Raw genomic sequence first — 27,823 nt, forward strand, 5'->3', positions numbered from 1 at the left:
TTAAAATTTTTCATAGTAGCCTCGCGATTGTTGTTGTACTGTTTTAGGTTAGGATTTCGTGTTGTTTACTTCTTTCAGTCTAACTGTGATTCCAGGACATTTCCAAGCTTTGGCTGGTGTCTAGTCATTTAAAATATGAGCATTACTCCGACTCCGTCTGACATTGATGAAGACTTCGATATTTACGCTGATTTAGCGGATCCAAATGTGAATGAAAACCTCTCGGAAGATGTGAGTTGGGTTACCTTTATCTTGTCACTTGGTTTTCAAAGTTTTTGGAGGTATATGCCCTAATGACCCACCAATTTATCTTTACAGAAAAATGATGTTGTGAAGTCTCTCAAAGAACAAGTTTCATCACTACAATCTGAAAATGAAACTTTGCGCAATAGTAATAAAACCCTGTTGGCCAGTAATAAAAATTTAAGTGCCAACATTTCGATTCTCTATAAGACTGCAACAGAAGAAATCAAGCGTAAAGACAAGGCCATAGAGGATTTAACAAGAGAGTATGTTTTGCTTATTTGCTTTTATTTTGCCCCTGTAACTGCAAACATGACATTTTTTAATTGTTCCAGGTTAGATAGCTACTTCTTTCGACGTAATGGCAGAAAACCACCGGACCGTGGGTTAAAGAATGTCAACCCCTCAATCATTGAAACATTGACGGAAAACTCCAGACACCAGCTAGATGGTGCCCCAACTATCCATTCTTCACTTACCAGTTCTGAAAGAAAATCAAAACCAGACAATACAACTTTCACAGAATCTTCCTCAAGTTCTAGGGAGATCACCATAAATTCAGGAAAAACAGAAAATGCTCTGCCAGAAGCGAAAGCTGAGAAAATTATCAAAGAAGTCCCCAAGAAGAGGAAAGTCATTGAATATAAAGATGTTGAGGAGAAAAGACCTGTTGATGATGGAACTAGTGACAGGAAAGTGATTCCGCCAAAATTGAGTGTGTGGGATAGGCTAGGGTATCAGGGAAATAACCCTTTATCATCTAACGAGACATCAACCAGTGTATCTCTCAATGTGAATGAAATAATGGAGACAAAGATAAAAAGAAGTATTCCTAAACTGAGTGAGAAGAAAGAAGACAGTCAACAGACTCCTTGTGCAGACACTTCCAAATTATCAAATACAAACCTATTGATAGGAGAAACACTTTCCAAACAAGTGGAACCCCTGAAATCTAGTGAAGTAGAAGCACCTGCATTGTGTCTCCTGAAAGCAGCACAAAGCTCAGTTGTAAAAGGTACTGAATCACTACAGGGTCCTAGGAAGAAAGAAGATCCTGCATGTGAACTTTCTCAGCCTTCGTTGGTCTCAAATGAAGACAGGATACTCCCAAAAAGTTTTGTGCCTTTCCAGCCCCCCTTACCTCTTGGGGATCCCTTACCACCACCTCCTCTACCTTCAAGCACCCCCCCGCCTACTCCAGTTAAAAGCATCCAGCATGAAGAAAACAAAATTACTAGTGAAATCCCCGATCTCAAAGACACTGTATCAACAGGTTTAATCTCATTGCAAGATGATTTATGTGTTAATAGTCGTTCTAATGTAGACATTACATCTGATGATCATCAGGAAAGTGTAAAAAATAATAGACCTCGCTGGTCTGATGAGAACCTTTACACACAGTGTCCTTTCAAACCCCGTCGACGAGCAAAGTCCGTTGTTGTTATTGAGGATGCTGATGATGGGGATAACAAAATCAATTTGAAAAGCACTGAATCATTAAAAGTTGAAACCAGCTCAAGGCCAAATAAATCTTCTGACAAGTTAAAAAGGACCCCCCTAAAAAAGTCTGATAATCAAGAAAATAGACTATCTTCTGATTTCCGTCTGTACCAGACTCAGCGCTCCGTGCATAGTAACAGACATTTGTCATTGAAGTCGTATGTTCATTTACCTGAACGACGCAGTCCCTCTGAACTTCTCAATGGTAGGAGTGGTAGAATAGCAAGAATTTCTCATCAGGACAAGGTTCGCGCACGTTTTCGTGATCGCCGATCTCGGAGTTTAAGTCCCCAGAAAAAGAGACTTCGAGAAGATGATCATAGATCGAAAATTGGTCAACGAGCTACTGGGTCAAGAGATGGCAGCCGAAGAATTTTAACTGAAGATTATGGTGCAAAAACAGACAAAATCCAAGATGGAATGAAGTCAAAGTCCTTAAAGAAAAAACCTACTATCCCAAAGGAGGAAGGGCATAAACCCAAGGGGAAGTTTGCAGAATTGTTTGGGGAGTCTTCTCCAGAACCAGAAGAAAAACTTTCCAAAAAAACAAATGGAGATCTAAAAAGTACCCTCTCAATATCAACTAGCACATTGAAACCCAATCCCCTAAAGGAAGAAGCACCCTTGCCAGCAGCCCCTCTGAAATCATCCACAAACATTGGCTCCAAGAATAACATGCCTCCTGAGGGTGATGTTATTGTTATCAAACGGCGACCGAGGTCAAGTATCAAACTTGGTAATAGTGAGGACGCTGCTCACAACTCACGAATGTTTTCTGTCAAGACGTCACAGCAGGAGTCACTCAGCTGCTCGACACCACTTTCCAAAGATGGTAATGGTGCATCTGATGCAGGCAAGAAAAGTGTAAAGCCCTCAAAAGCAGAAGAACAGAGTTCGAAACAAATTGTGAATATAGCTACAACACCTTTGTACTTCAGGGAACGAGGTGTCAAACGAAGTACCAGTGATGACTGTGCCCTTGATGAAGACTTGCTTGGTGATTCAGAAGAAAGTGTGACAAATGCTGATTCAGATGATACCTACAACCCTAAAGTGTCTCGTGGTAAATCCAGTAAGCGGAAACCTTCAAAAAGAAAAAGGTAAAATGGACCTTTGTTTTTTGAACCATTTGTTCCTTAAGCTGTGATGTATTTTTCTACAGAGACTTATAGATACTCAATGATACAGTATAAGATCTAGTCTCCAGCTAGCAGATCTTTTTTATAAGAATTTCTAAGAATTGACGACATTTCTTTGCTGATGTTGTTTCATATAATTTTACTTCTCTTCTGTCTTTTCTGTTGGGTACAAAAGATCCATTTTTATGCCTTTTTCAGTGTTTTCGAATGCATGTCAATGTTGTTACATCACAATAAATTTGTTGCTAGTCAGACTTGAAAATATTTTTGAAAATGCGCAGTCAGGGATGGGGCTATTAATGTAATCACTTAGTTAAATTATTTATTTCCTTTTCAGTCGTAGAATCAACATAAGCAATACAAAATTACAAAGATTGTACAAGCATCAGAACACCTGTTTCTGAGCCAGACTAAAGTCAAATCGAATGATTTGGGTAAGCTTAAGAAGGGATCACAAGCACATCATGTTTCTGGCCCACACATTTCTACCAAGATTCAAGGTATTGAAGCCTGGTAACATAGGAAAGAACAACAATAAAAGTAGAGGTGTAGGGAGAAGTAATAGGCATTTCACATAGGACAGAGATGAAAGATAGCACAACTTGCACGGTCTTTCTAAATAGGGAAGAAAGAAATGGATGTGACTAGATCTACATATATACACTGTAACCTTAACTCACAGTATAAATTAACTTCAAATGAAAAGGCTTGTTTTGTATTCAGCTAGTTTCGATCTATCCTCATCTTATTTTATCTAACTTCGGACACTTCTTTAGGATAGTCAATCTCAAAAGTCTAGGAGAGCAGAAATATACATTCATTAAGGAATCAAAAGAAAACCCTAGGTCATTGAGTCATGAAGTCCTAATTTACCACAGAAAAGATAACTACCATACCATTTAAGATAAAAAATCATCACTATGTTCACACACTTAACTTGCTGAGAAAAGAAGAAATTTAACATCTGCAAGGTAACTTGAACTAACTATGTCATGAATTAATCATTGGTAATAATTCCCTGATAACATACATACAAAAGATCAGCTCACCCCCCTAAAAAAAAAACAACAAAAAAAAAACACATTTCTTTTCAAAGCCTCTCCAATGTGACCCAATGAAGCTACACCATATCCAAGGCATTTGTATTGCAAATCCAATTTCCAAATCACCTTTCACAAAAACTCCTTTGATTATGAAAATTGTAATACATTCTGTAACCGTATTGATAAAAATTTAACTTAAGGCATAAATTAGTTGCAATCTTGAGTAAACAAAAGTTACAACATTCATATCTTATCCTTATATCTACATATTGGTTTGGTATAATATTATTGAAGCCTGTTGACGAAGCATATTGCTTCGATGACTGGTGTTATCTGCTCAGTATCTATAAAAGGGAACTCAAGAAAATCTGTACAACTGACGTGTTATGTTGCAGCAATTGAATAGTCTTAAGACTGTCTAATCAGAATTTAATTAGTCCAGCTACTTGGGCAAACCAAACTTAACTAATACACTATTTTTGTTAACAAGTGTACAATATGAGTCCTAGATTTAATTGAAGAATGTATTATGTTAGCAGGCATAACTCTAACATTTCTGACAATACCTAATTTGTCTTAAATTATGTGAAGGATCCAACCCCAGCCTTACAACTAGTTCTGTTACAAAACAAAATGGTTAAATTTTTTAAAAAAAAAAAAAAGAGAGAGAAAAGAAAGGAAAAAATGTAAACTTGGAACAGTTTAACATGTGGGTTTTGCTTCCCAGAAAGTAAATGATCCAACAATGAGAGAGACAAAGCATGGCTGCAATTAATGAATATGAGCGTGTGAAAACTAAAGCAATTGTCTATTTGCAGGTACATAGTATGACATGAGACTAGAATAAGAACTTTCTTTGACCCCTAACATACTTCATCTACATTCAATGAAAAATAACATAATTTAGGAGCATAGATATGTAATTAAAAAATTTAAATCCTATCATAAATGAGCAAAACGGTGGGCATTCTTTGAAAAGTAATCAATTTAACTATGGGAAGATAGTAAAATCAAATAATTTCCTAATTTGACAATAAAAAATCACTTCCTTAGGTGATTGGCAAACACAACTAAGGTACCGTTTTGTTAACAACTTGAAAGGCAATGAAAACTGATGATAGATTTTAAAGTGTTCTAAATTTGAGTCAGACATTTAATGAAATATGTGAATAACAATTGTTGAAGCTGTAGGAAAAACCTAGCATTATTTGCAACACAAAATTTCAAAAGTACTGATTTTGAAGACTCACAATTCAATTTTAATTCCAACCAACGCTTGTCTCTCCAAAAGATTGGATTTCAACTGCAATACTTCCAAAATGAACATAATCCTGAGAGTTTATTGAAGACAAAGACCACAAAAATTGTAGGTGCTCACAAGACTGTCCAAAACTTGTTGCAATTGTTAAAATCTTGAACCAGGCATGATGATCATTTAAATACAGACCGTAATCCTGGGCGAGGTTTGGTTACATTACCTGGGATGTCCTTAGCCACACTTGCAGCAGTGGGTCTCATGAAACGTAAACCACTTGTTGATACAGGTTTTAAAGTCACTTTATTGAGTGTTGACACTCTCTTGGGGGACGTTCCCACACTACTGCCACTGCTACTGCTACGACTTGCAGGTATACCAGAGCGAGAGTTTTCCTTGAAACTAGTACCAAGACCTGATGTCACTCTTGGACGTTGAATAGTTGCACCAATACTACTACCACTGCTGCTGCTCCTACTTGCAGGGACAGCAGTTTTAGGATCTTTTAGCTGAACAGGAGCTAATGGTCTCTTGGTAGTGGATGACAAGCGATTGAGGCCAACTTTGTTCAGATCTTTACTCGTGGAATTATTAGAATCTGGATTAGATCTACGCAAATTTGAAGTGAGAGACTTAATTGCTGAGGTATATCCAGTAAGTCTACCTCCATTAGAGTGACTTGAAGACTTGGGCACAGGAGATGTAATATTTCGTACTGTATTTACAGATGTTGCACTTGCAAGTGAACTACGGGAACTACGTAGGCTGGTTCTAGAGTTTGATCTTTCAACTGTTGGTTTCTTCAATGGTGATCCACAGTGATTGTCAGCAATGAGGGACGTGCGTGAGCCTCTCAAACTTGATCTAGAGTTCGACCGTTCTACACTAGAATTGCGATTATTTTGCCTGGTCGAGATAGGTTGAGAATTCTGTGGATTCCCCTGTCTTAAACTAGGAGAACGTCTTGGCACAACTGTGCTACCGCTACGTCCTGTTTCTGCTCGAGATCCAAATGCAGCTTTCACAGAGTTGCTTCTCTCAAGTTTCTGTCGAACAGTGCTTATGTCACTATTCTCTGGTAGTTTCACAGGCATTGATGACAAACCGTTCATTGAAGCCTGAGTAGCCAGATTGGTGCTGCTACTTGTTTCACCACTTCCACTGCTGTCAGCTCTGGTCAAAGGAGCAGTTTTCTTACGAGCTGGTGAATCAACAACATCAGAGGATGTTCCCTGACTGGGAGTTTCTGAAACTAGACTTTGTGTTTCTTCAAAGCCCTCATCCAACAAATCATGTTCCGATCTTAACTTACCATGCCCAGCGGGAGTTGAAGCTTGGACACGAATTTCAGGAATTAATTCATTACTTTGACGCGTTTTTGCAGTATGGACAGCAGGTGAGCCATGAAGTAAGTACTGACTGCAAGCTGATGGGCCTTTTGGAACTCTAGGAACAGTGGGAGTTAACTCGCCCCCACCACGAGACTGTTTCAAGGCTTCATGAACTTGACTAGGTTCAATCATACTGCGAACTCTATCACGTGGAGTGACTTTGGATTCATTAGGCCGATTACGAAGGGCTAGTAAAACATCATTGCGATCTATGCCAGTAAGAAACCGAGAACTAGACCTTCCTGCTCTTGATGTTACATCTAAATTCTGAAGTTCCTTACTAGATTTGGAAATGTCAGCCAGGGCCTCCTGTGTGACACCATCTGAATCATCAGCTACTTTATCTCTTCCTGTCTCTTTTTCGGGGCTAGGTCTGTGATTAAGACGGTCTTGCCATTTCTTCAGACGCTTTTGAGATTCCTCTGTAAGCGGATGAGTGAGTTCCTGTGCTGCACTGATGACAGATGAATGGGCCTGCTGTGTATTGGGTCGCAAGATTTGTTTCTCAGGGATGAGCTGTGATGAGGATGTCTCTAATTTTGACTGTGCTTCATCACAACTATCCTCTCTCCGTAATGGTGGTTGATCCTCTTTGTCAGAGTCCTGACTCTTCTTGTAGCGCCTTGTGCGCCGGGCGGAGGAAAATCGCTCAAACTGTCCATCTCCCATCTCCTCTTCATCTTGACCTTTAATTTGTCCATCAGGGCTTATCATTTTAGTGAATGATTCTGCACTCAAAACACGCTCTTTACTTGCACTGCGACGAGGTGTCTGCCGCCTGTTATGCTGTTGCAAGCCGTAAAACACTTTACGAGTAGCTGGAGGTGTCTCAATGTTGTCAGAGTCAATTTCAATACGATCACTGACAATGTCATTTTCGCCAGATGGCGGCTTTCGTAAACGTCTCGGCACAGATGGTGGTAGCTGGTCATCATCCTTATCTCTTTCCTTCTCATCATTTCGACCAACCAATGACTTGAAAAAGTCCTCAGTAACATCAACAGTATTCCGATACTTGTTGAGTATTTGAGACCTTGAAAGAAGAGGACTGCCTGGAGCACTTACTACACCGCTATCTACTCTAAGTTTTGACTTATCCAATAATGTAGGTTCTGGTTCAGTTACAGTGGGTACATTCTTACGTTTCACCTCTTCTTTAATAGCCTGTGCAAAAAAAGGAAAAGTAGTATATCAAACGCATGCTCGAAGGTGCAAATTATTTAACTATTGTACTTCTTACTTGTAAGGTATTTGATGTTGATGAAGAATCCATATTTCCTCTTGACCTCATCCTTCGTAGTCTTCTAACTTCTAACTCAGTTTCCTCGGATGTGTTTGGAACATTGAGATTTGATTTCCGCCATGAAGATTTATCTTTTAAAGGAGGTTGTGCTTCTGAAAAAATCAAGAAAGACAGTTCAAGGATACTGAGGTAATTAACAGGTGTTTCTCAAGCACAGCAGCAAGATACTTTCAAAGCAATTTTAAAACAGAAATTTGAAAATTTCTATCCAAAAATCTATTATAGGGAAGATCAAGATCACATATTGCCATTAAAAAAAAAGCATTTTGTGTTAATATCACCATTGAAGCAATTAAAAGCACAGCTTAACACAACACAAAATCAAAAGAATCGCACCGGCAATGGCTTCCATGGTTCCTACAACATCAGTTTTGTCAATTGTTGGCTTCCAATCGGGATAAACACGTTTGTATTGAGGATTTGATAGAGATTCTTGAACACCAGGACCAAACTGGGATGTAGAACTGGGAGCTGTTTGAGGTGATGGGGATTGACTGTCGGCAAGCTTTCCCTCAGGGAGTGTGTCTAATCCACCACTACGGCCATCACTCTCTGCATGCAATGAACCACATTCAAAAAATAATGGCAAGCACTCACACATAAAACAAAATACTTGTGCATAACACAAAAAGGATTTAGAAAAATAAGTTCTGAACACAAAACATGCTAAACCACAAACATCTACAGGCAAATTCCAACTCAGTCATAAAACTTATTTCATTGACTCTAAAATGTGCAAATTATACCATACCAGAATCTGCTTCTAAGGAACGACGATTATTCTGCAAACGTCTGGAACGTCGGCGTAAGTCCTCTGAATCCCTCTCCTCTTTCTCATTTTCTTGAAGCCAAGCTTCAATTTTTTGTCGCCAAGCCCTGAAAAATGGAAAATGGAGTAACAGCAAATTAAGAGTAAACACAAACATATAACTATTAAATTGGAGGGTCAAACTCACCTTGGTTTTTCTTCCTGCTCAAGGGGAGGTAATTGGGGAGTTGGAGTTGGAGTCGGAGAAGTTGGTCTTTCACGATCTCCACCGAAATCTGCACTCAAAAGCTCTGGCCGACGACGACCACTACCACCACGGGCTCTTCGTGCCCATGAACGATCTGCAAAACATTTCAAAACTCAGAAGTAGGTCATGAAATGGAATAAAGGGATGGATCAGAAAGTTTTGGGCATACCTAAACTACCCCACGATTTTCTTTCCCTTGACGCATCTTGCCCTGATGCTCGCAAGAAATCCATCAAGTTTGAGTCGTCTTCTTCAGAGGGAACACGACTCCTCCTCCTTCTGAGACTACCAGTAGGAGTAACATCTACAAACAAATATAATGTAAATTATAACAAACAAATAAACAGGATAAGCTCATTGAATTCAATAATTAATTGAACCAGGTATTTCAAATATACCAGGGGAATAAGTATCATCTTTGCCACTTCCTGGTGGCTGGTCTGGTGATTGGCCAGAGAAAGAGCCTAGTCGTCGTCGTTGCATCATTGGGGAGCCTGGAATAGATACTTCTTCTTCTGAGGCCATGCTACGAACTTTCAAATCCCTTTCCAGCCCCTTCTTCTGTTGAAAGCCTGATCTGATATCATATAGAAGGTTGTCTACGAGCTGGCTTTCAGATTCTGTTGATCCTGAACCTAGATGACCACTCACTTCAAGAAAACATAAAAATATGAATAGCTGCTCTTCAGGGTACTTTTACAGACATGAAAACATGATAATCTACTCACAGTGTCTTCTCTTGGCAGCTAATTGTTCCTCTCTCTGTCTACGTCTTGCAGTAGCTTGCTCCTCCTGAATTCTGCGTCGTTCATTTTCAACAACAGCTTGGCGGAATTTCACACAGAAACCTTGGAATATTCTGAGGCACTCCTCCAACTTAAAGGATGCAACATCTTCACAAAAGAAATCAGCAAGACTACGTCTTAAGGATTCAAGTTCTTCCATATCCTTTTGCAGGCCAAGAACTTCACGCTCAGCCATCTAGCAAAACATAATGTAGTGAGCTCACTTCATCAGTAAAAGGCAAGAAAGCTAGAGAATAAAGTAATTACCTGAAGGAACTCAGCCATCTGACTTTTAATGTCACTATCTGTGCTTTGCAGTTCAACTTGTTTTTTTATTTTTTTTATCCTCACATCAAGAGCATTAATATCATTTTGTATCTGTTCTACTGTAGTTCTGTTAACATAATTTGTGGAGAGGAAAAAAAAGTGTTAGGACAGTACATTTTGAAGTTTGCCATACTTGCACCTCAAATTGGATTAATGGAAAAGAACTTTCTTACTTTGTGGCATCTTCTAGAGCTGTTAAGTCATCTGTGAATCGTAAAAGATCTTTTCTTTTCTTTTCAGCTTGCTAATAAAGAAAGCAAAAAGGTAGAACAAAAGTACAAGACTGAATTTTAACTATGCAACATAATTAACATTATGAATAAAAGGGATACAAACCATAGCAACATAATGAATCAGATGCATTCCTGGTTTGTTAGCACGGATATCTGTAAGCTTCTGCAATGAGCTCAGTTTGACACCGGCTGCGTTACCTGCATATCCACCCTGTGAAATGAATTCATAATAGTTACAAACAGCTCATTAAAAATTTTATATCTAAAAAAATCCGAAAGTTTTAACAAAACTTACAGAATTTAGGAAATTCCCCACTCGAACCACCATGTATAAGACTTCTTGCAATGGCTTATTAGTCATTAGATCTATTTTTGAAAAGAAAAGGAAATCATTGTATTGTTACAGAATTATTTATTAAGAGTAAAACAACAACAACAAAAGCATAATGTCGAATTTACCTTCTCCAGCAACAATCATTGAATTGATACTCGGCTCTAAATAACTCATGTTAGAAGCGAATTCTTCTTTCAACAGCATGCTTTCAATTCTTAGCTTGTAACTAAACAAAGATAATTTGAGAATTAGGTCCCTTTTGCAGCATATCTGACAAGACAATCAGAACAGAAACTTACTTGGGTACTTTAATAAGTTGAAGCAAGAATTTTTCTGCATTTCCTAGCTTGCTGGCATCGCCATCAAATGCTCTTAACATTTCTAGCTCATCTACCTCAGGTAAAATTTTTAATAATCCTCGAAGCTTTTCTGCACCAATGTCATCATGAGCACCATCTCGAATGAGCTGAATAATATCTTCATTGGAACTACGAGAGAAAAAGTTTGAAGAGCATTATAAAACTCAAATTTCTAAGAAAGGTACCAAAGTTGGACATCATAATAATGCTTTGCTCTTACCTGCGGAATTGTTTGAGAAAAATATTTACATTTAAACTACGCTTTCCATCCAGTAATACAATCTAGAAAAAAAGGTAAAGTGTTAGAAAAGGATGAAGGGCACACAAAATTTAGATGGAAAGGTTGGAAATATACCTCAGATGACTCTTTCCTTCTCCTATCAGAATCAGGAGTTTCTCGTGCTGCTCTATAAGGTACAGTAGCTGTGGGGACTGGGGGTGCTTGCTGACAGAACAGGCCCTCCATTTCCGCCCAGTCCAGCTCTGCCATCGGCGAACCCTGATGGGAGCGTGCCACCAGAGCCCACACATTGTGTTTACCAACAACCTAACAACAAAACACATTGTTTACAAATCTGAAATCTATTATAAAATTGAAACAAATGGCATGAGCATTACCTTGTTATTTGGGATTTTATTCCAATTAATAGTCTTCATTTTTGCTTTTGGTGTTGGAATCTCTTGTTGAGGAAGGAGTCGTTGATTACTAGAGTCAGGCGGTTCAGGGCTGGAACCACTTGGTGTGGACCTTGACATTTCCTGAGCGACCGGAGGAGGAGGGCATGGGGGTGGTGGAGCCCCATTCCTGCTGGGTTGAGGAGGAGCCGCAGGAGGACAGGGAGGTGCAGGGACAGCCGGAGGAAATGGAGGTGGTGGAGGTGTAGCCGCCCCATTTGTCGGGGGAGGTGGAGGTGGAGGTATTCCCACTCCAGAGGCAGAGATAAGCGACTGCTTGCGACTGCCACATGACGAGTCCTTTTCCTTGTCAGGTGTTCGGTGTGGATGGCAGTTGCAATGTGAGCATAGTTTTGACTGGGACAAACCAGAATAAAGTAAGATTAATAAAAGTACAGACTAAAAATGCAACAGCTGAAAAATAATGAATAACTAATATGTCAGCAGTCATTACTTGTAAAGATGGTGATCTGAGAAGTTTAGATGCATCCTGTCGGTTGTCGAGAAGGGTAGCTCGATGTACAAGGGTTTCAGCTGTGTCCCAAATTATGTCACTCACTGCTTCCTTCGGATCAACACTCAAAAGGTGTTGAAGAATGCTTAAAAATGGAATTTCTTGAGGTGTGTCTGCAACCTGTAGGTGTCCACAAAAAAATATTGGAATGGCGAGCAGCAGGGGTTACGCATTAGGGGCAAAAAATGATTGAAATTCAATTTTACATCCAATAAAGTAAACCACCGCACCGCACCGACCTGTCTGAGAATGGCGTAGAAAACGTCCAGGTGCGAGTTGAGGTCCACGCCCACGCCGTGCGGGGCGTGCAGGATGCTGGCCTCGTCGCTCTCACGCTGCTCATCGAACACGTCAAGCTGGACCCCAAGGTCCGGCGCGGACGGGGCGGTCTTTCTGCAACAAAAAAAATAGACGCATAAAAGTTACCGTTAAATGCAATTTCGCTAGCAAAAAAACGCCGCCCTTCCCCTGTGAGTGTAGGCAACACGCACGTCAACCCCGGTCAAGAAGGCTACCATTGTCGCATGAATGTCCGGACAAAAACGCTATTCTGGGAAAGAAAAGTCCAACTTCTCCTGTTTTTTTTAAATCCCGTCTTGGAAACGAGGGTCGTTACCGTGACATGGCAGGCACGCGTGCACCGCCATCGCCCTACCGGGCACCGATGGCGCGTGCGGCGGCCAGGCACGGCGGCACGGCAGACACGGCAGCACCCGCACGGCGCGCGACGGGCCTGACGCGTGACGCGAGGCGTGCTCGTGCTCGGCGAGGGCGGAAACGACGCGACGCGTCGGGTCCCAACTTGTGCTTGGGTCTTGTTGTCTTGCCTTGCCTGCCAGTGATTGGCTGAGTGATGGTATGGCACTGAGGGGCTGAGGACCGCCGCGACGCCCTGCCTTGGCCCGCCTCGCCTTGGCTCTGCCCGTTCGTGCTGGGCCCCGGGCCCTGGGCCCTCGGCCGTGCCATGGGCCGCCGGGGCGTCGCCGAAAGCGGCTGTGGGCATGGCCCACAGGCCCATGGCCCACAGGCCCATGGCCCGCAGTGCACACAACGGCTTCAACTCCTGCAGCGCCGAGGGGGGCACCTACTTGAGGCGCTTTTGGGCGGGCAGGGCAATGCGTGAGAGGCGAGAGGCCAAGGAGCAAGGTGGGAGGCGAGGCAGCGCCTCTTATAGATCGCCCCGAGGGGCATCATTACGATTGCCTACGTTTCAGGGTGATTTGGGGGAGGGGCCTGGCGTCTGGTTCAAGGCGAGGAAAGCGACAGGGACCAGTCTGCAGTTCAACAAGCAGGCCAAGTTCGTCTCCACTGCACCGAGCCCTGCAAGCCTGCAAGCCTGCAAGCCTTGCCTGCGAAAACGAAAACACTCGGAGCCGCGGAAAGGAAAAGGGCTGACAGTAAACAAACAGTCGTGGGCACTGGCAGTATTGGCGCCCGCGATGCGCGAAGCCGCGAGGCCGCCAAGCCGCGAGGCCAAGCGCAAACCAGAGATGCATATTTACACCGTCATCGTCTCCCTCAAGGAAAACACCGTAAAACCGGGGCGGGGGTTGTCTCACCCCGTCTTGCACTGACCCACATTCCCACTGCCAGTGCCCAACGCCCAATGCACTTACTCGCCACGGATCACGCAGCGACAGCCCTGAACCTCGCGTCCGTCGGCGGCCACCTCCGGAGCCCCCGACGCCGCCAAGACCGACCCCCGCGGCCTGGACGGCGCGGACGTCGTGGAGCCCGGCCGGCCGGACCAGGCGGAGCAGGAGCAAGTCGTTTCTCGGCCGGGAGTCTGCCCAGGTTCCGGGGGCCGTCGGTCTCGGCCGCCTCCACCAGGGCCGTCGACGGCGTGCTCCGGTACGTCGCAGACGCTCGCACTTCGCGCCGGCGCCGTGGTGGCCGCGAGCAGGAACACGGCCTCGGCCACCAGCAGCGCGCGCCTCACGCGGGTTTCACGACCACGACTCGGCTCGGCGCGCGAATGGGGCGCACTCACGCGTCCGTGTGCGGGCGGTGCGGGCCGTGCGGGCCGAGGACCCGACTGAATTTGAGCAGCGGCGGCTAACGATGGGCCCTTCGCTGCTCCCCCTCCCTCCCCCTTACTTCCTGGGGCTTATGGAGCCGTGGAGCCCCCTCCCCCTCCCCTCCCCGCTGCGTCTTCGGCGGCAGGGCGCTGCAGGCTGCAGGGGGCGGCGGCTGTTGTGCCCATGGTGGTGCCCCTCCCTGGCCCCGGCCCGGCCCCGCCGCGATGTGTGTCTTTGGTGTTTACTTCAGGAAGGCACGCGTCGGTTGGTCGGCATCCCAGATCATCCCGCCGCGCCGCCGTGGCGCTCCGAGCGCGGTCGCTACGGCAAAAGAGTTGACCCGTCGACAATTCACGAGCGCCAAACTTGATGGTAATCTTATGGGCAAACTTGTCGACTCGGGTCATTTCTTTCAGTTGCGACCGGGACAGGGACCACCTCCCCTCCTCGCCAGCGCATGGACCAGTACTCACTCGGTGTGCATGCACTTCCCCATGGCACCGCTGGTGACCTCTCCGCCGCCGAGACCGAGGCCGAGACCCATGGCCACGCAAGGGGCCTCCTTGTCCGGCAACAGGGCGAGCCGAGCAGCCGAAAAACAACACAGCCGCCGCGACGAACCACAGACTACTTGCACTGTGCACTGCCGATCATCCACTGGCTGACTGGCTGACTGACTGACCTGCCCCAGCACAGCCCCCGGCGGGGCTGGGGGGCGTGGGCGAGCAGGCAGCAGGGCGAGTCTAGGCGAGCGGCGAGCGCGAGGGGAGGGGCGGGGCGGGGGATGGCTGCACGATGCACCACCACCGCCACCGCCGCCACCGCCTCCACCGCCGGCATCCGCGTCATCTGCTCGCTCGGGGCGGCTGCTGTCCGTGGTGGCTGTCCGTAGCTGTCCAGCCCTCGCCGGCCGGCCGCCGTACTGGGGGTCCTGGTCTTCGGCCATAAACCCCCGCCTTGCCCCGCCCCGCCCCGCCTTCCCCCGCCCTCCGCGCGGATGTCAATGCTGCCTCATCGGCGGCCAGATGGCCCGTCCATGCATGCCGGCGACTTGAAAGGCATGCCGACGCGCAAAATATTTCGGCGAGGTGCAGTGCACGAGGTTGCACGACTATGCACGGCTAGGGCACGTGCACGGTGCGCGCGGCGGGGGCAATCGTAAACAGCGTGCAGTGCAGTGCAGAGCGCGACAGGGCGGCTGCCACCGCGTGGTCCCGGCGGGAGGGGGCGTCCGTCAACCACCATCGCACCCCGAGCGGCCACTCTAGCGGCCACTCTAGCGGCCACTCTAGCGGCCCCGGGGGCGGACTACGCAGTGGGCTAGCATTGGCACGCGGCGTCGTCGCGGTCCTGGACTCCACGTCGCGCACGTTTGCGCACGTGACAAACGGCTGGAGGCGCGGTCGCGGGCGAGGGGCGTTCGCGGGGTCCCCGCCAGGGCCAGGCCTTTAGCCGCCAGGACAGGTGCGCGGCGCGGCGGCGCGCAGGACGCGGTGCCAATCCGATGGCTGGGCGTCTGTTACTCTCCGCGATGCGATGGGCGTCGCAGATACGGTGCCCAACGCGGCACCAGACAATCCCCCAGTAACTCGCACGCCAAACCATCATCTTCGTTTCGTGCGGTAAAACCGGCAAAACAAATTTGAAAAACCGCATTGCTCTTTGGAACGTCATGTGAAATGTCATTGCCGGTCACAACATTGGTGCACGGACGGACGGACGGACGGACGGACAGACAGACAGACAACTCACTTGCTTCCCGCCCCCCGTTTTGCCTGGCGGCAGTATGGCCACCATAGGCGACTGTGAATCGGACGCCTTTGTGCGCAAATTGCGGCCCCAGGAGGAGGGGCAGGGGGCACATGTGGTGGAGTGTGCTCATTTGAAAAGGACGGTGGAGGGGAGGGGGAGGGGGCCAAAGCAGAGCCACACAGGACCGGAGTCGCGTTTCAATTGGCAAATTGCGAAAATTATGATTCGTGCAGACCCCGTTTCACAACCCGCATCCCGCATGGCGCGGACTGGCGCAGCGGGGCACAGCGGGGCACACGCACACAATGGCGATGGCGATGGCGTTGCGCGCCGAGAGTCGCCGGTCGCGGCCGTGAGTGCCCGCCGCGAGTACGACGTGCGACCGCACAATGGTTCGTCGAACGCTCGCAAACCGGCGCCCTGGCTGAAGCTCTAACCATAGAGCCGACCTCAGGCGAGTCGTCGTTTAGATTTCGCCTCGTCGTTCTTTTTGGCGACTGCGACGAGGAGCGCGGCGGCCGCGCCGGTCGTCGCACTCGGCGCCGCCAGAACCGCAGCGCGCCGCGCGTCCGCGCCCGTTGGGCTGCCTACCTCGCCGGCGGCCCGGCCCGGGGGCCTCCCTCAACTCCCTCTAGCGCCTCTAGGCCGTCGCCATGGACTTGCCGCAGTGGCCCAGGCCGACCCGGGCTAGACCCCTCGCCTTGCACCGCACTTGCCAATAATTTTAACTCGGCCGCCCCGCCCTGTTCCCCCTCGACTCACCGCAGCTCAGTCAGCAGGGACAGCAGCTTGAGGCCGATGAACTCATTGCGCATGCGGATCCGGTCCTGCAGCTGGGGCGTGGAGATGATGAGGCAGTTGATGAAGGCGAGCAGGGCCGTCTGGTAGTCCACGGCGCCCGAGGCGCACGCCGCCTGCAGCTCGGCGACGATGCCCTGAAGGCGGTAGCGCTGGCCCTTGTGTGTCTGGAACGGAACGAAAGGGAACGATCAACGGATCAGCGCGCCAGAAAATGACAAAACAGAGCGAACGTGCCCTCCGCGCCACCGCGGCGAAGACGGAGACGCAGCGGAAAATGGGTGTGACCAGGTCGGCCACGGCACCGTCGAGTTCGTCGAGTGGGTGGCGCGGAGCGCGGAGCAGCGCGGCGGGATATTCATGCCGCTTTTCGACATGGCCGCCCCGCCCCGCCCCGCCGTTTCCCTTGAATGACACCGTCGCCACTTTGCCTCATTGGCTTTCTCTCGTATTCCGTCGAAACTGGGCGACGACAGTCACAAAAGAGCTAGGCCAGGTTTGGGGCGCTTTTTCCAGCCTCTTCAAAAATGGGGCCCTACTCCACTTCCACCCGTCATTACAGCGAACTGAGCAACTTCCCCCTGACCCCCCGGTACTCTGTTCGGAACCAGAACGCGGCATGCGCCTCCAACCCACGCGCGTACAGTGTACACACCCGCCGACCGGAAGTCCGGAAGTGGCGCAGTCCGGCAGCCAATCACCATAAAGCTGGCCGCGCCGCGTCCCTTCGGGGATGCATCAGCGCGACAGGCGCCATGCGACAGGGCTGCCGACTGCCAAACAATTTGTCTCGCCGGCCTTGCGCTTGAACGCTCCAACGGCGAGACAGCCACGCCTCGGTCGGCCTTGCCAACGGAAAGGAAAACCAAGCGCGCGCGGCCTGGGTTCGAATACTGGCGAAGAAGGAACCGTTTTCAATTTTGCTGCCGCTGCTGCTGCCGACTCGCGGCCAGTGCCACTGGCGTCGCAGCGTCGCGGCCACGGCGGGGGGCATTCAGTTAGGGACGCACTGTTGCCGCAGAGAGCTGCTTTGGGCTTTTGATCGAGTGGGCGCCAACGTAATATGACTCACGCACCTTGCCGGCAGTGGGCTGGGCACCGCGCCCCGCCCCGCCCCGCCCCGCCCCGCCGTCCTTGCCGCGCCACAACGCCTTGTGTTGCCTCGCGCCTTTTGGCGGATACATACGCGATGCCAAGCCACTCCATTAGCGGAGTTATAACCACGGTTTTTGGTTGAATAAATACTTATAAGAGCAAAACTCGGGTATAAAACTGTGGTGCTGGTCGTGCCTACCTTGTAGTGCTCCAGCGCGTCGAGCGCGCGCGCGTAGCCGTCGCCATTGTAGACGCACAGCGCGGACAGGAGCTCGAACACCTGCTTCTTGACGAGCGCGTTGGGCGTGTCGAGAGCTGCAAAAGAAACAAATACACGCTGGTAAGACCGAATTCGAAAATCAACACCTTACCGCCTCCCCAGCCAGCAGGTCCTCCGCGTCTTCATCTCGGTGCCCAGCCAGCCCAGCCCGGGTGGGAATCCGAATCCTAATCCTCCATGGACCAAGGAGTATCGCGTTGCGCGGAAAGCCGAAGTCAGGCTGGGAAACGAAACGAGTAGAGAACCCAATCCGCGTATGAAAAATGAAACGCTACCCGGCCCGGCGGGCTGCAAAACGCTTCGCCTGTCTCCGAAACGGCCTGCGTGCGAGATGATGCTGATTCCAAACAGTGGTCTCTCTCTCTCTCTCGTCCCTACAGAACCGGACCACCCTTTGAGTGTGACGGAGATAGAGCGGCGGAGCACTGAGCGGAATCAGCGTGCGAACGCCAGAACCCTCGCAACTGGATGGCCGGCGCGGCGGAGATGCATCTCGCGTGTTCGCGTGTCTGCCACCAGGATGGCGACGGCCAAGGCGACGGCCACGGCGGCGCCGCAGTCTCCGTCTCCACTGGACCGGCGGGCGAGGCGCAACAGACGCAACGCACCACCTCGACCACCGCGAACACCGCGTCGAGTTGCCTGGCATTTCACATGAAGAGACAGGAGGGCGGCGCGTAGGGTTTCAGTATCAGACGAGGGGCCCCCAGGAGGCACATTGGCCAGAGAAATGCTCTTGGCAGTAAAATGCTTTTGGGCGAGAGAAAAGCTCCGAAGTTGGCATCACCTCCAGTAGCGGGGTCCTTAGTCCATTTAGGACAGGTGTGGCCACAAAGTTTTGGCCACAAACGGGGGCGCGCCCGGCGAGCCAGAGGCGTTAGAGGAGCAGACTTCGCCGTCATGAGCGCGCACGCACACACACACACACACACTCACAAACACGCGCACGCATCCACGGCGTAGTGATCAGGGGCGGCCTTGACGGCGCCTCCAAACACGCATCTCCCGTTTTCCACTCGTTTCCTGACTCGCCTTCATAACGCCGTGCGTGGATGGCGTGGCGTGTGGCGTGTGCCCGTCCAGGCGTTCGTTGACACCGTTCAAGAAAAACCCGCCGCGCGGCGGCGCTCTCCAGAGTTTCGCGCCATTTTCGCGTGCTTTTCGGGTCCTCCGTTTTTCGCCCTCCGAAAGCCATTGCCAATCAGTCGGCGGCCGCGGCGTAGAGAACGCGGCAGAGAACGCCCCCGAGGAAAATGAGCTTCATCGCCGTGCTGGCCCGGCTCGCGTTTCTTCGGGGAACCAGCCAGGGCAGGCCGGGCAACCTGGGCAAGCAGCGCAGACCGCGCTGACTCAATGTATTATATCGCCGCGGACCGGAGCGGGGCGGAGCCAAGCGGGAGCCGCCGGGACACGCCGAGATTCGTCCACTTTTTTACCAACTTTGGTCCCAAAATCGTTGCGGTCAAAGGCAAAATCGTTGTGGTCAACGTCTTCCCGATGCAGGGCATGAAAGAGTAGGGTCTTAAGAATACTAGGACGTCGAGGGAGGCCTTTTACGGCTACTAGATTGGACACAGTGGCCACCCAAAGTCAGCAAAATCAGCAAATTTCCGAGATTCGACCACTTTTTGACCAACTTTGGTCCCAAAATCGTTGCGGTCAACGGCAAAATCGTTGTGGTCAACGTCTTCCCGATGCAGGGCATGAAAGAGTAGGGTCTTAAGAATACTAGGACGTCGAGGGAGGCCTTACGGCTACTAGATTGGACACAGTGGCCACCCAAAGTCAGCAAAATCAGCAAATTTCCGAGATTCGACCACTTTTTGACCAACTTTGGTCCCAAAATCGTTGCGGTCAACGGCAAAATCGTTGTGGTCAACGTCTTCCCGATGCAGGGCATGAAAGAGTAGGGTCTTAAGAATAATAGGACGTCGAGGGAGGCCTTTTACGGCTACTAGATTGGACACAGTGGCCACCCAAAGTCAGCAAAATCAGCAAATTTCCGAGATTCGACCACTTTTTGACCAACTTTGGTCCCAAAATCGTTGCGGTCAAAGGCAAAATCGTTGTGGTCAACTTCTTCCCGATGCAGGGCATGAAAGAGTAGGGTCTTAAGAATACTAGGGCGTCGAGGGAGGCCGTGGGCCGCAACTAGATCGGACGCAGTGGCCGCTACTTTCGGAGATTCAATCACTTTTTGACCAACTTTGTGACGTTACTGGTCCCAAACCCGAAGGCCCCGGCAGATTTTTCTGCCTGTCTGCCCTGGCCAGTCCGAGCCTGGGCCAGGGCACTGTGAGGACCAATTCGGGACCAATGGTCGGACGGCGGCCGAACGGACTCGGAGCGTTATGAGGTCCGGCCATTCGTCCGCAGAAAGCTTAGCTCTGTATCTCGAGTGGCTTTGCACCGACACAGGTCGCCACCTAGCCGCGGACAGTCGCCGCTGGGCGTGTGTTCAGGTACATGCCGCGACCGCGCCCCGCCACGGCGACGGTAGCGCTTGCAAGGACCAAGGACTTCCAGCATATCCTTGGAGCAAATACCTTCTCGTGCCGCGCCATGGCGACAGCCAATGCGGCTCGGCGTGGAAGCGGAAGGCGGGGAAAGTTGCAACGAAGAGGAGGACGCGCGAGGCGGAATAAGCGCGCCGGGGGAAGTCCCATTCCTACGAAAACGCGACCCTTTTCCGCGCGCGGTTTATTATCGATCAGAACCGCGGCGAGACCTATTTGCCCGCGGCCCTCAACATGTCAACAACAACAACAACAATCGAGGCGGGTCAGCCAGCGGTGCGGGCAAGCCGTGGCAAGCCGGGGCAGGCGCGCCATCGTAAAAGTCATCTCGCTGTCGGCCAGTGTCGGCCACCAGGGCAGGCGGGCAGGACGGGCAGGGCCGGCAACGCGGGCAGGCATTGTAATAATAAGCAAGGCTTGCGTGAGTGTGAGGTCTGCGAGGTCTGCGAGTCTGAGGTCGTCACACTGTCTGCCGCGCGATTGGCCGCCGTCATTGTGCCACGGAGATGGCGATGGCAGCGCCGGGCAGCGCGATGGCACGCAGATTCAGATTCAGATTCGAGTCCCCGCATCGCGGCCTGAGCCTGAGGCGCGGCCTTTGGCTCCGCCTTTGGCTTTGCCGCCGCCTCGCGTCGTGCCGCGCGATTAGTCCGGGATCACCGCGGCCGAATCGGACGGGGTCGACGTCGACCTGCCCGAAGGACCCGCGGGGACCCGCGGGGCGTGGCACCGGAAACGCCACCTTGCCCGTGCCGTGCCGCCGTGCCGCCGTCGGCGTGCCCCCTCCTGACAGCTTGCCGCAGGCCGAGCCGAGTGTGTTAGCAGCAGGGCTCCCCTGCGGAACCAAGGGAACCACCGCCTTGAGCCTCCCGGGCACCTCCTCGACACCTTCTCTGCAAAGCTTCTGCGCAGAGCGTGCCCCCCCGGCGGCCCTGCCGGGACGCCTGGAACCAGCCTGGAGCTCCCCCTCCCCCTTTCCCCGGGGGGATGCAGCAGTGGCCATGTGCGGAAATTATACATGTAAAACGAGGAGCGGATGCACTGCGGAGAAAACACGCTCATGATCGGCATGAAGGCGGCCGGCAAGGGCGTGCTGTCGCCCCGCCCCGCCCCGCCTCGGAGAAACGGGCGAGATGGATAGTCATTATCGCGGCCCTTCCGCCGTCGGCAACCCCTCGTTACGGCCACTTCGCACTCGCCGCCCTCGACAACGTCGTTGTCGTCGTCATGGTCGGTTTCAAGGTGTCCGAGGCAGGATCGGGGCTCAGTTGGAGGAGTCCGCGGGGACGGCGTCTCATCTGGCAACACTGACGCCGCGCCGCTCCCCGCCGCCAGTGCTCCGCTGCCCCGCGCTCCGGTCCGCAGTGCACGCCCACGTGGAGACCGCGGCGCGGACCGCCCCCCTCCCCCTCCCCCCTTTCATCTGTCCGAAAGGCTTTTAGGCTTTGCCTCCGTTCTACATCCCGCGCGCCTTCGCCTCGCTTCGCCTTCTGCCCGCTGCGACCGAATTCGACCCGGGGATCGCAGTGCCGTGCATGCCGTGCAGTGCGCCCAGTAGGTGGCCGAAGGGAGGAGGGAGGGCGTAGCAGCGCGGCGCGGAGACCGGGGGAACCGGGGGAAAGGGGGGGGGGGGTAGGCCGGGGATCCTCGACTTCATCCAGAGCTAGCGATCGATCTAAGAATACAAATTAGCCGTCGGGCCCAACCCAGTCTGGGGTATCAGCCAATCAGTGTGGCTCCCCGGCCATGCAAACAATCCCGAATCAAAACACAAACATTAGCACATTTTTAATAAGTAATAAAAGCAGAGCAACAAAAACAACCGTCACAAAAAATTTGAGAAAATGATGAAAACATGTTGGGTGTCTTACCTGCGGCAAGCTTCTGCGTGTACTCCGGGTTCTCGACGATGTAGTCCAGGCCATAGCGTGACTCCGAAGCCATCCTGGGACGGCGACCGCGGCGACCTCACCCCGACCCGGCGTGCCCGGCGTCGATCTGCGGCAGACACAGGCTGGGCTTAGGAGGAGGCGAATCCGAGGGTCGCATCACACACGTCGGCCAGCCGGCTCATTCCGAATGTCTCTGTCTCTCTCGCACTCATGGGGCGTTCCGTGCAGGTGCGAGAGAGACAGCGCCTCTCGGAATCAGCCGACACGTCTCATATTGAAAGAGGCTAATCGGGAGGGCCGTCTGCCGGCCAGCCCGGGCCAGCCTCCTCCTCGGGGACCACGTCGATGGACGTCAGGACGTCGGTAGGCCACACACGCCGGTAAGGACACCGATCGGCAGCAAATAAACCGAGAAGATAATTGTTGTTTTGGAACGCGGGGAATGAGGCTGTCACTTTTTTTCCGCGGCCGCCACGAAGTGCGTGCGACTGCAGCGCGGCGGCCGCGGCCGGCCGGCTGTCTCTGTCGCACTCTCGGTCCGTCCCGCGGGGGTGCGAGAGAGACAGAGCGACGAATGGCTCGCCAGGCCGCACGGCGGTAGAGCGGCAGAGCGGCGGCCGGGGCGTCCGCGTAGCGTCCCTACATGGGGATGCGGCCCTGGCCTCATCGGCGGCCCGACTTACACTCCGAGAGGAAATGGAGCCAGCCCAGGCCAGGAGCCAGGCCAGCCGCGCGCCGCGCCAGGTGCACGTCGAACGCGTCGAACACTCGGACCGCTGCGATGGACGATCGGCCGATCGATCGGACCCCAAAAATGTCCGCGCCCCGACCGCGGACCGCGGCACTACGCAGAGGCACCGCCAGCATATGCAGCAGACTGATTCCGAGTTTCGTTTTCGTCGCTCTGTCTCTCTCGCACTCATGGGGCGTCCCGCATAAGCGCGAGAGAGACAGAGCGACGAAAACGAGTCTCGGAATCAGTCTGCTGCATCTGCCGCCGCCGGTCTGGAACACGCGTACCGCGGCGCCATGTACAGCTGCCCATCTGGAACTGAAGGTCCGCGCCGAACCGCTGCGGGGCGTGCCCGAGGCGTGCCCCTGCCGCCAATCACCCCGCGGTGCAATCACCGCTTGCGCAACATGGTAAGTTTATTTTTCGTCGAGATTTCTCACATTGTTGCACCTGCTTGTCGTCCACGGCCACGCGATTAACCAGCACCGCGGTGGCGCCGCGCCCCGCCCCACCCCGCCACGCGCTGCACTGTGCACACAGTCTTAACGATTCAATTATCACCAGCCAGCGCGCCAGGTGGGGAGTCGACGAGTCGGCTACGCCAGGCTGCCAGGCAGTCCATAAAACGCTCATAATCGCAGTTATTACAAACACACGCTAACCCGGCGTCTGCTCCCGTCCGGTCTGTCCGAGGATGTGCCGGACACCGCGGCGTGACGCCGTGCCCAGGGGGATTGGGGACTCGAGCTTCGAGCTCCGCGCTCGGACAATAACCGAGCGCCCACGCGCGCACCTGTGAGCCGAGCCTGTGGCCCGCACGGCGCGCCCCAAGTTTGCACGCGTGACGTCACGCTGACGTCACGGAACGGTTCGCGGAGTCGCGAAGCCCACCTCCCGCTCCCACTTCCCCCGACCGAATAGTGTGGGAGCGCGGCTGGCGCCTGCCGTCGCCGTCGCGTCACATCCCGTCGTGCGTCCCCGCGGCCGCCACCGCCACCATGCCGCGCCGCCACCGCCTCGGACGGCGACGCAGCGTCCGCCGCAGCCCCGCCTTTGCAGCCTTTGCCTCGCCGACGGCCTTGTGTTGTGTCGCTCGCCGCGCTCGCCGCAGTCCGCCGAGTTCCATCCTCGCGAGAGAAAGGAGAGGACCAGCAGCGAATGACTCCAAAGAGTCGCCGCGTCGCCCTGCCTCTCTCGCACTCACGGGGCGTCCCGTGGGAGTGCGGCAGAGGCAGGGCGACGCGGCGACTCTTGGAAATCGCCCGGTAGCAGGGCCCGGAGCATGCCCCTTTGTGCAGTCCGGCGAGTCCAGCCCAGTCCTCGGTCCTCGCGGCAGAGGCCCGACAGTGCAGGCGCGCAGGCACGCGGCCGCGCTGCGCCGAGCATGCGGTAAAGGGCCTAAAGGGCCTCACAATGGCAGGGGCCTGGCAACCCCTGCGCGCTGCGCGCCGCTGCCGGGGGCCCCGCCCCCTTGGCCCCGTGGGCCCCGTGGGCCCCATGGGTCCCTTGGGTCGCGACGGTCAGCTTCGTGACTGCAGCGCCGCGTTGCGCCACGCCGCCAACCATTGCGTATTGTTTATACGGCCACTATAGACGACACTCTTTGCGAGCCTTATACCCCTCGCCCGCCGCGATGAGGCCCCCCCCCCCGCGCGTGTGTCAGTAAGTGTGAGTGTGTGTATGTGTGTCCCTGTGCGGTCCGCGCTGCCAAAACTTGTTACGCACGCCGTGGGCGGAGCGCGCCGCGCGGAGTCGTGAGTGTGTGTGTGTGCTTCCAGTGGCGTAGTCACTTCCAGGGCGGCGCCGCCGCTGCGCTGGTGCTGGCCGTGGCGGTGGAGACCCCCTTCCCTGCTGCCTGCCGTCGCCGTCCCGTCCAGGGGACTGGGGGGACCCCCGCTGCTCCGCCGCTGGTCCCCGCCCCACCCCGCCTCCTCCTTGCAGTGCTGCGGCGACGCTGCGGCGTGCCTCGGCAGTATGAGTGGGCTCGCAGCAAATTGATACACTTTGCTGTTTCCCCCGTGCATCCCCTCCCCCTTCCCTTCCCTCCCCGCGGACGGCGCGGCGCTGTCGGCCCGCCCCGCGCCCAAGTCTCCGCGCGGCACGGCGACGCGGCCGCCGTCGCGCACTTGTTGAAGCCGAGTCCCGAACAGCGACGCCGTCGCCGAAAGAAATCCAGCTGCGGCGCGAAGTGCGTGGCGCTGGCTGGCTGGTTGATTCCCGAGTGCTTCGTCACTCTGTCTCTCTCGCACCCCTACGGGGCGCCCCATGAGTGCGAGAGAGACAGGGAGCCTGCCGGCGGCGCTGTTGGCGCCCGAAGCTGGACACCGGAAGGGATTTCTCGCGATGACGACCGTCTCGTCGGATCAGATCATTCATTCGGCGGGCATGTCGTGCTGCGCGGCGAGAGAGACGCCGACGCCCCGCTGCACCGCGCAATTAGCCAACGTTTTTCTCGTCACTCCGGCGGTAGCAGGCTCATTCCCAAACGCTCCGTCTCCCTCGCACTCACGGCTCGTCGCCTCGGGGCGCGAGGCGCGAGAGAGACAGAGCCAAGCACTGTTCTTCGGAATCACTTGGCGGAGGAAACGCAAACAAAACCACCGCGCGATAAGTACACACGCGACGACAGTCCGGGAATGGATTGGAGCATTTCATCGGCTGCGCGCAGCGAGTGCATAGCACAGTGTAGCCGGAGAGAAGAGCAAGAAAAACGCAACCACGTGCTGGATGACAACCTGCCTCTCGCGCTGCTTAACCTCTGCCTGCCTGTCTGCCTGCGGCGCGGTGCGAGGCGGCGCGGCGCGCCCCGGAAGGCGAGCATTACGCCAAAGGCAGCCGAAGGCGTGGGCGGCAAGGCAGTCAGGCCTACCAACACGTAGCGTCGCGTAGCGTGGAGCCGCAGCGACAAAAAACAGCGGTACCAACCGCAGAGTCAACCATGGCGCGGAGGGACGAAGGACACGAGGACCTCTCGCTTCCTGCGTGTCAGTGTAGCCTTCCGCTCACTGACCTCTTTATTTGTTGTGTTCCTGCCTTCCTCGTTGCCGATTTGGCGCGCAAAGTGTCGCCCAGCCCTTGCAGTGGGGGCCACGCCGTGCCCCCGGTGCCCGCGGTGGGGCGATCCCTGCTGCACGACCCGGGCTGTGCCGGGCAACGCCGGGCAACGCCGGCCAATGGGCAGTCGCCTTAGCGGGTGACAACCCGGGCGCGGTGCTCCGCTGCTCTGGCGATAGCAGAAAGAACGGGGACACCCTCACCTTCCTGGTTACCCGCCAAAAACACTTCCAGAGTCACACCCGCGCGGTGGTCACCACCAGCCCACGGCCGCCGAACAAGCATTGGTGGGCTTCGAAGGGCTCCGTGTAGCTCCGCGTCGACATCGATACCCCGATCGTCCACTAGTTCGCCGGGGCCTTCCTTGACGGCGACACGGCGCGCGGCGTCGCGCAGGCCGACCTTGTCATATGAGCGATCCCCCCCCCTCCCCCCTGCAGTGTGCAGCCCTGAGTCAGGCCGAGCAGCCTAATGCCAGAGCGGCCACCTTCCATATAGGGCCAAAGCTAACAGGCTGCCAGCCCTGCCCGCCCGCCTGCTAGTACTGCCCCGGACAACACACACACAAGGCAGCCCACATTTTTTTTGTTTCGGCAGTTTTTTTCGTGTGTAGGATTGCAGCACCAGGGTGGTCTTGGACGCGCAGTTTGGGTCACGTGGCCAACGCGACGCGCGCGGCCGCACCTCCCATCCGCCGCCTCATTCCGCGTGTCTGCTAGAGTGCCGTCTCTCTCGCACAGCTACGTGGCGCTGCACGAGTGCGACAGAGACAGACGCGAGAGTGGAAACGCCCCGCCGCAGACATCTGCATACGTCGGGTGGCCTACCCACCAGGCGCTCGCGGCGCCCACAGCGCCGAAATGCTGCGCCGAAACGCGGAGCACACGACGAAGGCCTTGCTCCAGCACGCCTTGGCGAGGCCCCTTCATTCGGGGCGGAATATATATGCAGCCTGCTGGGTCTGCGTTACAATGCGAGTATATGGGGACCCATCCAGTCACAGTCAGCACACCAACAGCAGTGCCCCACGCCCGCCCCGCCTCGCCCCGCCTCGCCGCAGCTCCTTGCGGCCTTAGCGTCCCCGCCCCGCCCCGCCCCGCCCGACCATGGGGGCGCACGGTCAACGCCTACAGCACCGGGACGAGACGGACGCGCGGCACGGCCGGCACGGCGTGGAGTGGCCCGGTACTCTGCGGCAAAACGGCGCCGTCGCCAATTTTCGCTCAACAAAGTTCAACGCTAGGAGTGTTGGAAGCGCGTCAGTCACTCGAGGATCTCCTAGGAACTCGCCGCACGCAGTGCCACGGCGTGCCACGCACTCGGGGCGGCATTTGTTGTCTTATTTGGCGCTCCGGATGTCGTCCGGACACGACTGTGACTCACGCGGTGACTCCGCGGACGTGCGGACTGCGGCGCGGCGTCGACGGCCACCTCGCCGAGCCGAGGAGAAGAAGGCTCGCCGCTTCTCAGCGCAGCCACGGTGAAAACTTTGTCACCGCCGTGGTTCAGAGGGACCCAGAGGGCTTCCTAAGATGCTTCCTCGACGGCAACGGCTTCATCTGAGTTCG

The 27,823-nt window shown here is 53.2% G+C and overlaps 2 protein-coding genes across 6 annotated transcripts in view; one reads left to right on the forward strand and one right to left on the reverse strand.

Annotated features, from left to right (window-relative positions):
* Positions 1 to 6: 6 nt before the first annotated feature.
* LOC117650093 (uncharacterized protein DDB_G0284459-like) lies at positions 7 to 3,136 on the forward strand. Its single transcript, XM_034393391.1, has 3 exons — positions 7 to 231; positions 319 to 509; positions 579 to 3,136. The coding sequence occupies exons 1-3, from the start codon at positions 136 to 138 to the stop codon at positions 2,845 to 2,847; spliced, it is 2,556 nt and encodes an 851-aa protein (XP_034249282.1). The 5' UTR covers positions 7 to 135; the 3' UTR covers positions 2,848 to 3,136.
* A 55-nt stretch (positions 3,137 to 3,191) lies between these two features.
* LOC117650090 (inverted formin-2) overlaps positions 3,192 to 27,823 on the reverse strand; it is a 34,634-nt gene continuing 10,002 nt past the window's right edge. Inside the window, exons 2-23 of one of the 5 annotated variants that reach the window (XM_034393385.1) lie at positions 22,448 to 22,574; positions 17,980 to 18,095; positions 16,650 to 16,852; positions 12,357 to 12,510; positions 12,058 to 12,237; positions 11,547 to 11,960; positions 11,284 to 11,475; positions 11,149 to 11,210; positions 10,869 to 11,057; positions 10,695 to 10,795; positions 10,531 to 10,601; positions 10,339 to 10,446; positions 10,176 to 10,246; positions 9,943 to 10,069; positions 9,619 to 9,871; positions 9,289 to 9,540; positions 9,060 to 9,194; positions 8,831 to 8,984; positions 8,626 to 8,750; positions 8,211 to 8,426; positions 7,812 to 7,966; positions 3,192 to 7,735 (exon numbers count right to left, since the gene is read on the reverse strand). In XM_034393385.1, the coding sequence (XP_034249276.1) occupies positions 5,357 to 7,735; positions 7,812 to 7,966; positions 8,211 to 8,426; positions 8,626 to 8,750; positions 8,831 to 8,984; positions 9,060 to 9,194; positions 9,289 to 9,540; positions 9,619 to 9,871; positions 9,943 to 10,069; positions 10,176 to 10,246; positions 10,339 to 10,446; positions 10,531 to 10,601; positions 10,695 to 10,795; positions 10,869 to 11,057; positions 11,149 to 11,210; positions 11,284 to 11,475; positions 11,547 to 11,960; positions 12,058 to 12,237; positions 12,357 to 12,510; positions 16,650 to 16,852; positions 17,980 to 18,095; positions 22,448 to 22,520 (5,730 nt within the window). In that variant the 5' untranslated portion in view covers positions 22,521 to 22,574 and the 3' untranslated portion in view covers positions 3,192 to 5,356. Of the gene's footprint in view, positions 7,736 to 7,811; positions 7,967 to 8,210; positions 8,427 to 8,625; positions 8,751 to 8,830; positions 8,985 to 9,059; positions 9,195 to 9,288; positions 9,541 to 9,618; positions 9,872 to 9,942; positions 10,070 to 10,175; positions 10,247 to 10,338; positions 10,447 to 10,530; positions 10,602 to 10,694; positions 10,796 to 10,868; positions 11,058 to 11,148; positions 11,211 to 11,283; positions 11,476 to 11,546; positions 11,961 to 12,057; positions 12,238 to 12,356; positions 12,511 to 12,733; positions 12,757 to 14,608; positions 14,788 to 16,649; positions 16,853 to 17,979; positions 18,096 to 22,447; positions 22,575 to 27,823 lie in introns of those variants that run through there. The other 4 variants (XM_034393384.1, XM_034393386.1, XM_034393387.1 and 1 more) reach the window with 4 other exon arrangements.

This window comes from Thrips palmi, unplaced genomic scaffold, assembly GCF_012932325.1.
Source record: "Thrips palmi isolate BJ-2018 unplaced genomic scaffold, TpBJ-2018v1 HiC_scaffold_4, whole genome shotgun sequence".
NCBI lineage: Eukaryota > Metazoa > Arthropoda > Insecta > Thysanoptera > Thripidae > Thrips > Thrips palmi.